Raw genomic sequence first — 12605 nt, 5'->3', positions numbered from 1 at the left:
AGTTGCTGCCACATAATACAAATATCTAACCAGCCAATTAACGAAGGGGTGTATCTAACAACTTGGCCACTGAGTGTATGTTATCATATACTACGTCAAGATTCATTTTCTTGCAGGCATTCACAGTAAGATATAGTACAATAGAATTTATGAAAAGATTGACAAACCAATTTGCACAGGACAAATAGTGCAAGCAATCAATACAGAAGAAAGAAATAATATTGAGAACATGAGTAGTAGAGTACTTCAGACAGAGTCTGTACGTTGTGGAATCAGTTGAGAATTGAGGTGAGTGAAGTTGTGCATGTTGGTTTGGGAGCCTGATGGTTGAGGGGTAATAACTGTTCCTGAACCTGGTGGTGTGGGACCTGATGGTTATAGGGTAATAACTGTTCCTGAACCTGGTTGTGTGGGACTTGATGGTTGAGGGGTAATAACTGTTCCTGAACCTGGTGGTGTGGGACCTGATGGTTGAGGGGTAATAACTGTTCCTGAACCTGGTGGTGTGGGACCTGATGGTTGAGGGGTAATAACTGTTCCTGAACATGGTGGTGTGGGACCTGATGGTTGTAGGGTAATAACTGTTCCTAAACCTGGTGGTGTGGGACCTGATGGTTGAGGGGTAATAACTGTTCCTGAACCTGGTGGTGTGGGACCTGATGGTTGTAGGGTAATAACTGTTCCTGAACCTGGTTGTGTGGGACCTGATGGTTGGAGGGTAATAACTGTTCCTAAACCTGGTGGTGTGGGACCTGATGGTTGAGGGGTAATAACTGTTCCTGAACCTGGTGGTGTGGGACCTGATGGTTGTAGGGTAATAACTGTTCCTGAACCTGGTTGTGTGGGACCTGATGGTTGAGGGGTAATAACTGTTCCTGAACCTGGTGGTGTGGGACCTAATGGCTGTAGAGTAATAACTGTTCCTAAACCTGGTGGTGTGGGACCTGATGGTTGAGGGGTAATAACTGTTCCTGAACCTGGTGGTGTGGGACCTGATGGTTGTAGGGTAATAACTGTTCCTGAACCTGGTGGTGTGGGACCTGATGGTTGAGGGGTAATAACTGTACCTGAACATGGTGGTGTGGGACCTGATGGTTGTAGGGTAATAACTGTTCCTGAACCTGGTGGTGTGGGACATGATGGTTGAGGGGCAATAACTGTTCCTGAACCTGGTAGTGTGGGACCTGATGGTTGTAGGGTAATAACTGTTCCTGAACCTGGTGGTGTGGGACATGATGGTTGAGGGGTAATAACTGTTCCTGAGCCTGGTGGTGTGGGACCTGATGGTTGTAGGGTAATAACTGTTCCTGAGCCTGGTGGTGTGGGACCTGATGGTTGAGGGGTAATAACTGTTCCTGAGCCTGGTGGTGTGGGACCTGATGGTTGTAGGGTAATAACTGTTCCTGAGCCTGGTGGTGTGGGACCTGAGGGTTGTAGGGTAATAACTGTTCCTGAACCTGGTGGTGTGGGACCTGATGGTTGTAGGGTAATAACTGTTCCTAAACCTGGTGGTGTGGGACCTGATGGTTGTGGGGTAATTACTGTTCTTGAACTTGGTGGCATGAGACTCAAGGCTCCTGTACCTCCTCTCCGATCGTAGCAGCAATAAGAGAGCATAGTCTCGATGGTGGGGGTCCTTGATGGATGTTGCTTTCTTGTGGTAGTGCTCTTTGTACACGTGTTCAATGGTGGATCCATGAACGCTCCCTTACTATTTGATTGCCCTTTTGAACTACTTATTTATTTTATACTTCTTGTTCTAACTTGGAGTACTATACAAGTATTTCACTGTACTGCTGCCACAAAACGACATTTCATGATATAGCTGTGATAATAAACCTGATTCTGAAATGTGAGGAAACGAACTCCAGAACCCAAATCCACTGTTTCTGGACAATACTTAAAAGCAGATAGTGGACCAAACCTTATCGAGTAGTGTGAAGCAAACTCTTGATGGATATTCGCTGTCTGCAATAACCACCCCTGCCAGTGAATCATTGCGAATGTAGACATGACACAAGTAGTCTGTGAAGAACAAGGAGGATTGGCAGAAATGAAAACATGGTCGGTACAACAACATACAACCCAATTCAATGACAGCGGTTATTCTTACTCAATCCTTTGACTTTGGGGAATGAAAAGTGACAGGAAGATCCTCTGCAACTTCACATAACATGGTATAGAGTTTATGCAGGCCTAGGGCCCCGCCATAGCGCAGTGTTAGTGCAATGATATTTCATCTTGGGGCATTGGAGTTAGGAGTTCAATTCCAGCGACATCTGTAAGGCATTAGCACGTTCTCCCATGCCCATATAGGTTTCCTTCAGGCGTTCCAATTTCCTTCCACAGTCCAAAACTGTACTGGTCAGTAGGTTAATTGGTCATTGTGAACTGTGCTGTGATTAGGCTAACTTTAAATAGGTGGATCGCTGGGCAGTGTGGATCGCTGGGTTGGAAGGGCCTATTCCACACATCTCTAAATAAATAAAAATAAGCTGCATACTAAACTTCCTTTTATTATATTTATCTATCCAACAATTCTTGCTCACCCTCCTTAACCACAACATCACCAGTGCCCCCCATCTTTTTCAAGGACAACCTTTACAGTATTTGTTAGGAATTTCAACTACATACTCCACCTCCACAGACATTTCTTTTTCAGTCTCCATATAGAAAAGGAATGTTCTGCCATGCTTTTGGTGGCTTTACCGAGTGGCAGCACATGGATGAAGAATAATAGATGTTTGGAGAAGGTGTTAAGTCCTTGGAGAACATGGACCAGTTGGGACAAAGGGCTTCTTTCCATCCTGTATGACTCTTAACACCAGTGAGTAAGCAACAGCCATTGTACGGGTTTCTAGGTACATTTATTATCAAACTATGTATGCAGTATACAACTCTGAGATTCATCTTCTCCTGACAGCCACGGAACAAAGAAAACCATGGCAACCATTCAAAGAAAAATATCAACTCCCTCCCAAACACAAATAAAACCCAAATCACGTATACAGCAACAAGAAAATCAAACCCCAAACCTCTCCCCGCACAAAAAAACAAATTGTACAAACAACACAAAGAACTAGCAAAAACACAGAATATAAAAGCATAAAACTGAAAGAATCTAAGAGAACTACAGTCCAATCCATAAATCACAGACCCAGAATTTCGGTATCATCCTCCAACAGCACCAAGGGAGAGAGAGACCATTTGAAAGCAGAGGCCTTCCTTCAGGAGAGACCGAAGTGAAGTAGGTAGATATGATACCATATCTATCCATGGTGTCCATACAAACCTTTACAACAGCTGATTCTTACTCACTGGTGTTACAGTCATACAGCACGAAAACAAACCCTTGTGACCCAACAAGCTTAACACAAGGAAGGTGCTGAGAGAGAGCACATGACAGGCTACAGACAGGTCAGGACAGACAGAACAAGCAACATCACTGTTGTCCCGTTCCCAATCAAGCCCAATGTAGCTTCACTTGTTTCAGCTCAAAAATTGGACACTAACGACACATTCACCGCACCATAAAAAAGTGTGCTCTTGCAGTCGACCATTAATTGCAGTGGTAACAGAAAGTCAGACACAAGTGTAGATGACTGGTAAAGGTTCAGAGGTAAACACCTGTGTAATACCCTGGTTAAGATTTCTACTGCTATGCTGGGAAGAATTTTTATTTAAGCAGTTTCTGCAAACACTGTGGGTCCTGTTAGTAAGCTTCAGAGACTATTGTTTTGGCTTCAGCTGAAGACAAGGAACATTTACTATAGAACATTTGAGAGAACTGGGCAGTATCAAATTTTTGAAGGACAGTAGTCTATTTTGGGGTATTTTTTGAGCAAGTGCAAAGAAGAGCACAAGGGAAGATGCTTGGAGGATCCCACCTGAAGGGGAGACTCCTTTGTTAGAAGTGCTTTGTGCAGGAAAATGGTTCAGAGGAGGAAGTGCCAATACTCCGGAGTTAGCCAGTTCGCTTGAAATGGTCTGAGAGAAGTTCGAACTATGGCTGGTGTCCCTCTGCAGAATGTGGGACCAACACATGAATAATCAAAGCAAAGCACCAGAAACGAGCTCCAATGTTTATGTGCACATTTGGACTGGTTTAACTGTAACAGGCCCTTTTATCTTTAATTTTCTTTTTCTGTTAACTGTTTGTTAAAGTTAAAATACTAACAAATATATTTCCTTTGTAATTTTATGCCAGTGTACAATGTTATTTTTCTGGTGAACAATAATTTTGCATGGGGCAGTATTTACGCAACATTCACGTCCCTCCCTGGGACATTCCAACTTTCCCGTTTGGTTGAACCCAAGTCATACCCACCCTAGACGCGTGTTGCTTATGAAAGGTGGCTTCCTCACTGCTGAGTCACATGAGTGTCAGCAGAGTTAGCTAATGAGTCAGATTTATATACGAGCCCCCAATGAGGGTTACACTTGAATTTAGTAATTAATGGTTATTGTACAAACTGAATGTACCAGTGTGCTGCTCCTTACCTTGCTCCTTCACTGCAGCCCGGTTTCCTTTCTCCGACCGTTCCACAATTAGTTGACTTGTGAATGTCATGAACTCCTGGACACTAGGGGTAACAACAGAAATTATAATCCAACAACACCTTTGCACAAGAAGAGAACCTGATTTTACAAGACAGTGCATGAACAAAGAAAGTTAATGCAGCATTAAGACACCTGTCATAGGAAGGTGACAAAGACAACTAGCAATTAAACATCAGAAATTCTGCAGATTCTGGAAATCCAAAGCAGCACATACAAGATGCTGGAGGAACTCAGCAGGTTAGGCAGCATCTGTGGAAATGAATAAACGGTTGACATTTCAAGTCGAGAAAGTTCGAGACTGGAAAGGAAAGAAGGAAGATGACAGAATAAAAAGGTGGAGAGAAGGGAAGAAGGACAGCTGGAAGGTAACAGGTGAAGCCAGGTGGCTGGGAAAGGTAAAGGGCTAGAGAGGAAGGAGGCTGATAGAGGAGAGTGGACCATAGGAGAAAGGGAAGGAGGAGAGGATCCAGGGGAGGTGATAGGTAAGTGAGATGAGGTAAGGGGCCAGAGTGGGAATGGAGGAGAAGGTTTTTTTTTACTGGATGGTGAAATTATAAGATTCGAGTCAAGGTCCTGCATTGTTCTGTCACTTCTTGCACAGGAAAATGTTGCCATCCAGAATAATTTTACGCCCGTTACTAAAGGAATAATCTACAAATTCAGTCAGATGTATAGTCGTCAAAAACAGTTGAAATCACATGGATATCTCCACTAATATTTTACACGCATTTCCTCTCTTAATAGGTTAAAGTGACACTTTCAGTTATTGAGTAGTAACATCACACAAAAAGTCTCAGCCCAAAACTTTGGTTGTTTATTCCTCTCCATAGATGCTGCCTGATCTGCTGAGTTTCTCCAGTATTTTGTGTGTGTTGCTCTGTATGCAACCTTCCAGTCCATCAGGAGCAATATTTTACAAAAATATGAAGGACCCACATGGAAATGTTGTAGGGTTAAAACCATCATTGTCCCAAATAATTTTCATGATATTCAACAATACATTTCTCAGACCAGCAGCTGGACTTGCATGTCCACAATGCATTTCTGAAGGATGTCAACATGCTGTGGAGAAAAAGCAGCGATGGCCCTTTTGGAAAACCTATCATCAGCTATACAGAAAAAGCAGCGATGGCCTTTTTGGAAAATCTATCGTCAACTCCTTGACCAAGCCCAAATACTGAAATATGCCCACTGTTGGAAACTACTGTTTTTTTAAAATAATACTTTTTATAAGATTTGTACTTTTTAAACAAACTTATGTATTTTTCAGTGCATGGTGGCTCATCATCACTCACTGGCAGAAAGATGTAGAGCAGCTAAACTAAAGGCTTATCATCTTTCTCATTTTTCATTGGCTAAGTATAGCACATTACCCACATTATGTCACTGTTTTAATTATGTACCCTATTAACTAGTTTACTCCTATCTGAGGAATTTTCCTCATCTTTTCTGTAAAGGTGATGGATTTTGCAGAGACCCCATCTTTTCTCTTCTGTCTTCGCATCCTTTGTCGTTCACTCCTCTCTTAGCCTCCTTCTCAGCTCTTTATTTAATTTGCTTAGTATTTGTATGTTTGTGTGGTGACAAAGGCACAACAGTGTCTCTTTCACCTCAGACGCTTGAAGAAGTTTGGTATGGGCTGAAATCCTAAGAACTTTCTACAGGGGTACAATTGAGAGCATCCTGACTGGCTACATCACTGCCTGGTATGGAAACTGTACTTTCCTCAATCGCAGGACTCTGCAGAGAGTGGTGCGGACAGCCCAGCGCATCTGTAGTTGTGAACTTCCCATGATTCAGGACATTTACAAGGACAGGTGTGTAAAAAGGGCCCGTAGGATCATTGGGGACCCAAGTCATCCCAGCCACAATCTATTCCAGCTGCTACCATCCAGGAAACGGTACCGCAGCATAAAAGCCAGGACCAACAGGCTTCGGGACAGCTTCTTCCACCAGGCCATCAGACTGATGAACTCACGCTGATTTGAGTGTACTCTATATTATATTGACTGTTCTATTTATTATAAATTACTATGATTGCACATGGCACATTTAGATGGAGACATAACATAAAGATATGTGAAGGATACAAAAAATAAAGTCAATTCAATAAAATAAACGCAAACAACAGGAATTCTGCAGATGCTGGAAATTCAAGCAACATACATCAAAGTTGCTGGTCGACTGCTCCTCTTCCTATAGATGCTGCTTGGCCTGCTGCGTTCACCAGCAACTTTGATGCATGTTGTTTCAATAAAATAAACGATCGTTTGAATTAAGACCGCTCATCATTCCTGACTCCCTGAAGAATTCCAAGGATCAGAAAATACACAGATTTAACACCTCATATTCCTTCTAATTAATATTCACTTGTGAAAAGCAGTGTGCTTAGTGTAGGAACTCACCCATCACTAGTGGCTATTGTTTTTAAACTGAGACATTAGCTTTCCAATTTTACTATTTAAAAGTTCACTCAGATTAATTGACAATGAAGTCAAAAGACAGAGAGAGCAGCTGGGTTCCCAACCGTATTTTTAATCCCGAGAAGCATTAAGCAAGGGGTCCTTGGACCCCTGGTTTAATTAATCTCCCACTTCCCAGCCTTAGATAGAAGCATTTGACTGAAACCCCTCGTACCTGGATCGCTGGAAGAAACTGAAGGACGAGACATCATATGCAGCTTTGAGAAGGTTAACCTTTGTGGCGCCTTTGTACAATACACTCAGGCTGTATAACTTCATGTCTGCACTGCTGGCACGCCTAAGGAGAAAGAATAAAATGTGGTGCCAGGCTGAGACAGAACAATTATCAGATAGCACCCAAGGTTGCCACGGTCACAGGAACACCTCCACTAATAGTCAGTCTGCCAGTCATGTAAACTTCAGAACTTGTTAAAAGTCTTCAAAGGCAACTCCATGAAGGCAGTTGCTAAGGAAACTATGATAGGAATATGCACCCTAAAGGTCAAAATGGTACCCAAGATGATCACCCTAGAATATATTCAAAGATTAAACACCCACAGACCTAAGGTAGAAAATTCCAAAGATTCAAAGCCTTTCAGAGAAAAATCCCAAGTGCCATTGAAATTTAGTACTTATAGTTCCAGATTCTCAAACAGGCTCTCAGCATCCACCCTGGCAAGCTTACAGTTTCACAGAGATCTCATTCATCCCTGCTGATATAGATAATTCTTACCAAACTTATCTCAAAGTTCTTGTTACAAACACCTGTTAGGGTGCATTCTTCAGCCAGGAGCAGATATCATCAGGTGGTTCCCAACCTTCACCGAGTGTTTCGACCTTTAACCACGACACTCTCCAGTTGGTGGGCCGGCAGTGGTGGCCAAATCACTGCCCATCTGCTCCTGGTTTCCAGCTTCCCTCCTCTCACCTACTCCAAATCCAACAAGAGGCTCGTTCTGCCTCTTCCCCCATCCTACGAGCTGCTTGTTTTTTGCTTCTTTCGTCCAGGCTCAGATCTGACAACAACCGCCATGCTGATTTGGCTGGGAAACCTCTGCAGCCGATCTCCACAGGGAACAACCATGCCTGCCATCCCTTGTCTTTACACTCAAAGTCAATTATTAAAGTACATATACTACCCTGAGATTCATTTTCTTGCAGGTAGAACAAAGAAATACAATTGAATTTGTGGAAAAACTACACAAAAAGACCAATATGCAAAAGACAAACTGTGCAAATACAAGTAAATAAAACCAAGAACATGAGTTGTGGAGTCACTGAAAGCGAGTCTGTAGGTTGTGGAAACAGTTCAGTGTTGAGGTGAGTGAAATTATCTGCTCTGGTTAAGGAGCCCGATGGTTAAATTTGGTGACATGGGAACTGAGGCTCCTGAACCTCCTGCCTGATGGCAGCAGCAAGAGAGCATGGCTTGGATGGTGGGGGGTCCCTTCTAAGGCTTTCTGTGTCAGCACTCCTTGTAGTTTGTTCAATGGCAGGAAGGGCTTTTCCTATGATTTATTTTTCTTCAGAGAACAACTATATTATCTAAGGGATCATTTTGCAAATCTCTCTCTAAACATGAAAGGAGTCTGAAATTGAATAAACTGCTTTGTATACATCAAATAACTCTGTAGTGGTTACTAGAAAACAAACCAAAACATCTCAGAGACTAAACACGAGGGTTGACACTATACGCGTGTGTATATAACATCTCAGAGATGAACCTGCACTCCAAGTAACAAAGTTCAAAAGAGTACTTCAACATTTTCTTTAAGAAGCTAGCCAAGACAAACAATCCTGTAACGACGAAAAACTAAAACTAGCAATATAATTAAATAATGGTCTAAGCAGCAGCTTTAGTGATCTTAAGCCTATTAGAGACATTAACATTCATAGGAAACACAAAATACTCTGCAGATGCTAGGGTCAAAGCAACAACATTCTATTTCCTGTACTCAATACATTGATTTATGAAGGCCAGTGTGCCAAAAGCTTTCTTTATGACCCTATATACCTGTGATGCCACTTTCAACAAATTATTAACCTGTATTCCCAGATCCCTTTGTTCTACTACACTCCTCAGTGCCCTGCTGTTCACTGTGTAAGACCTAGTTGGTCCTACTGAAGTGCAAAACCTCACACTTGCCCGCATATGTCCTTTTACATATTTATTGTAATATAGTGAAAAGTAGGCCCTTCCTGCAACCATCCTATTTTAACTCCAGCCTAATCATGGGACAATTTACAATGACCAATTAACCTTACAACCAGTACACTTTGGACCGTGGGAGGAAGCAGGAGCACCCACAGGAAACCCATGGGGTCGGGAGAAAGTACAAACTCCTTACAGACAATGGTGGTTTTCTTCACAGTCTTCCATCATTAGATCACTATTTAAAATCACTATTTCAACTCAACACATTGCAACAGTCGTCATACCAGCACTGACTTACGGAATGCCAGTTAAATCATGCCATTGCAATAGGGCCAGTTTATTTTGAATCTTTCTTATTTCATCAGTTCCTCAAGGTTGTCATAACTGGGTGTGGTAGTGGGGATAAGCTCCCAATACCTATTAAATGCTCCCAATGGTGTGGGACTCAAATAGCCTCTGACAACTAAGTCCAACTCCTGGCCATCACACGTGGCTTAACTATTAAGCTCAGCGGAACTGTTTCTACTGACAGGAGAAGGGGCAAAGATGGGTTACTGGCACCTTAAAGCCAGTTGCTTTGTGCAGATTGGGCTCGTCAGCTGTGGCTGGCAGCTCATCTAGGAGGAAGAAAACTCTGATCTCCACTGACATAGCTATACCCACTCATGAGGAAGGCTCCGGGAGTAAACCCTGAGGAAAAATCCAGAGCTGGAGTCCTTAAGGCAGTCCTGCAAAGATGAGGAGGATGTTCTTTAGGCAGAGGGTAGCAAATCTGTGGAATTCATAGCCACAGACAGCTGTGGAGGCCAAGTCATATTTAAGGCAGAGGTTGATAGGTTGTTGATTAGTAAGTGTGTCAAAGGTTACAGGGAGAAGGCACAAGAGTGGGTTAGAGACGGATAATAAATCAGCCATGAGAGGACCGTTCTTCTGTGGCGGAATTATCAACCCAGGCGAGGGTTGGACACAAATAACTCCCCACCAGTCACTCCCTTTTCACACTGCGAGACTTGATGGGCCAAATGGCTCAATTCTGCTCCTGTGTCTTACAATCTAATGGCTTTAATTTCACACCCACCCCCCATGAATACAGCATTTTTTTCTTTTAAAATACGGCCAGTCATCGTCATACAGCACAGATACAGGCCCTTCAGTTCAGCTGGCCCATGCCAACTGAAAGCTGCAGCTAAGTTGGTCCCACTTACCACATTTGGCCCCGATTCCTCTATCCTAGGGGCTCCCAACCAGTATATGACCTGGACCAATACCATTAACGGAGGAGTCTGTGGACCCTAGGTTGGGAACCCCTGCTCTAAATCTCTGCCATCCAGACAGGTGTCATTGTATCTACCTCAACTATTTCCTCCAACATCTCCTTACACACATACACACACCATTTTCTGCATGAATTTGCTTGAGGTCCCATTTACATCTTTCCCCTCTCATCTTAATCTCTGCTGTCTAGTTTTGGGCTTATTTTTCCCCGGGAAAAGAAACTATGTGCTATCATCCAACTATGGCCCTCATGATTTTGGTACCCCTGTAAGGTCTGCCCTTCAGTCTTCTACATTCTAACAAATAAAGATGTCACCTGCCCAGCCTCCTCCTCTCCGCCCCCCCCTCCGGTAACTCAGGCGATCAAGTCTATGCCAATCCTAGCACAATTCAACATAACAAGACACACATTCAGCTTACTGTATCTGTAACAGCATCCTCAAGGATTTGATTCACTCTCTCTGTGATATTGCCCATTCCTTAGAAGTCCAAATCCCGGCTAAAAGTTACAACAGAACCTGCTTCTATCCGGCTAGAACGTTGCAAAGAGTAACTCTATGCTCTTCAGCTGGTTGCTTGTCATTCTTTGAGAAATAAGATGATGAGAGGCATTGATTGTGTGAATAGTCAGAGGCTTTTTCCCCCAGGGCTGAAATGGCTAACACAAGAGGGCACAGTTTTAAGCTGCTTGGAAGTAGGTACAGAGGAGCTGCCGGGGGTAAGTTGTAACTTTTTTTTTATGCAGAGTGGAAAGTGCATGGAATGGTCTACCGGCAACGGTGGTGGAGGTGGATATGATAAGAGACTCCTGGATAGGTACATGGAGATTATAAAAATAGAGGGCTACAGGTAACCCTAGGTAATTTCTAAAGTAGGTACATGTTCAGCACAGCATTGTGGGCTGAAGGGCCTGTACTGTGCTGTAGGTTTTCTATGTTTCTAAATGTTCTAATTCTGTGTCCTTCACACACAGGATCCACGTACTCCCCTCCCAGCCCCATGTCACAATTTCCTTCCCTGGTCAATCATTCTCGACCTGCTGAGTTCCTCCAGCGTACTGTAAGTGTTGCTTTGATCCCAGCATCTGCAAATTATTTTGTGTTTACAATCGTTCTCCCTCCCGGCACCAAATCACAGCCTCAGTCCCACATCCTCCCTCCATTGTCCCAACAAACGCCCATGCCTAACACTCTCATTGCTCCCCAGCCCCAATCCCACCGTTCCCTACCCCAGAGACCATCCCTCCCCCCCCACTTCCCCAAAGTCCGATCTCAGCCCATCACAACAGAAGCCCCGTGTCTTACCACCCCAGGGCATACTCACCAGCCTTACCACACCCCCATCCCCATCCCCATCCCTACCCCCATCCCCATCCACACCCCACCCCCATCCCCATCCCCACCCCCATCCCCATCCACACCCCCATCCACACTCCCATCCCCATCCCTACCCCCATCCCCATCCCCATCCCTACCCCCATCCCCATCCCCATCCCCATCCCCACCCCCATCCCCATCCCCACCCCCACCCCCATCCCCATCCCCACCCCCATCCCCATCCCTACCCCCATCCCCATCCCCATCCCCATCCCCATCCCCATCCCCATCCCCATCCCCACCCCCACCCCCACCCCCATCCCCACCCCCATCCCCATCCCCATCCCCATCCCCATCCCCATCCACCGTTGGGAACGTCCGCCCCAGCGGCCCCATACACATCTCCACTCCCAGCCTAGGCATACACCAACCGACAATTCTCCTCACCCCAGAAGCCTCACTCATTTTCCCTTTTTATCTTTCCCTCCCCTCCCCTCCATTGCTGGAGCCTCCCTCACTCATTAACTTACCCCAAAAACCCCGACCTGCACACGTCACTGCCGGAAACCGTTCCGGCGTTTAAACCCTTCCCCTCATTTACAGTACCTCGGGAGGAATGAAAAAAACCATCCGGAGGGGGTGGGGCTAGCGGGCGGTGCGCAGGCGCAGTCGGGAATCCGTCTCCCCTTCTCTTCCCCCGGCAGCCATGGCCGGATGGGGAGGAAGGGCGTAGCGGGTTGGTCATTGTCGGACAGGGAGAGAGCGAGAGCCAGCGACAGACAGTCGGCATGCATGTGAAGCGTCTCGGCCGTGGCCGTGGGTGTGGGCTGTCCATTT

General features: G+C 44.8%; 1 protein-coding gene across 1 annotated transcript in view; it reads right to left on the bottom strand.

Moving 5' to 3' along the window:
* The window catches only part of ykt6 (YKT6 v-SNARE homolog (S. cerevisiae)), a 28446-nt gene extending 16060 nt beyond the window's left edge, over positions 1-12386 (bottom strand). Inside the window, exons 1-4 of the mRNA XM_063057165.1 lie at positions 12299-12386; positions 7198-7320; positions 4501-4583; positions 1925-2025 (exon numbers count right to left, since the gene is read on the bottom strand). Of these exons, the coding sequence (XP_062913235.1) occupies positions 1925-2025; positions 4501-4583; positions 7198-7301 (288 nt within the window). The 5' untranslated portion in view covers positions 7302-7320; positions 12299-12386. The remainder of the gene's footprint in view (positions 1-1924; positions 2026-4500; positions 4584-7197; positions 7321-12298) is intronic.
* Positions 12387-12605: the final 219 nt, after the last annotated feature.

The sequence above is a fragment of the Mobula hypostoma genome, chromosome 8, assembly GCF_963921235.1.
Source record: "Mobula hypostoma chromosome 8, sMobHyp1.1, whole genome shotgun sequence".
Lineage (NCBI taxonomy): Eukaryota > Metazoa > Chordata > Chondrichthyes > Myliobatiformes > Myliobatidae > Mobula > Mobula hypostoma.
The sequence above is the reverse complement of the archived record's forward strand: the minus strand, read 5'-3'. Positions and strand labels throughout refer to the sequence as shown.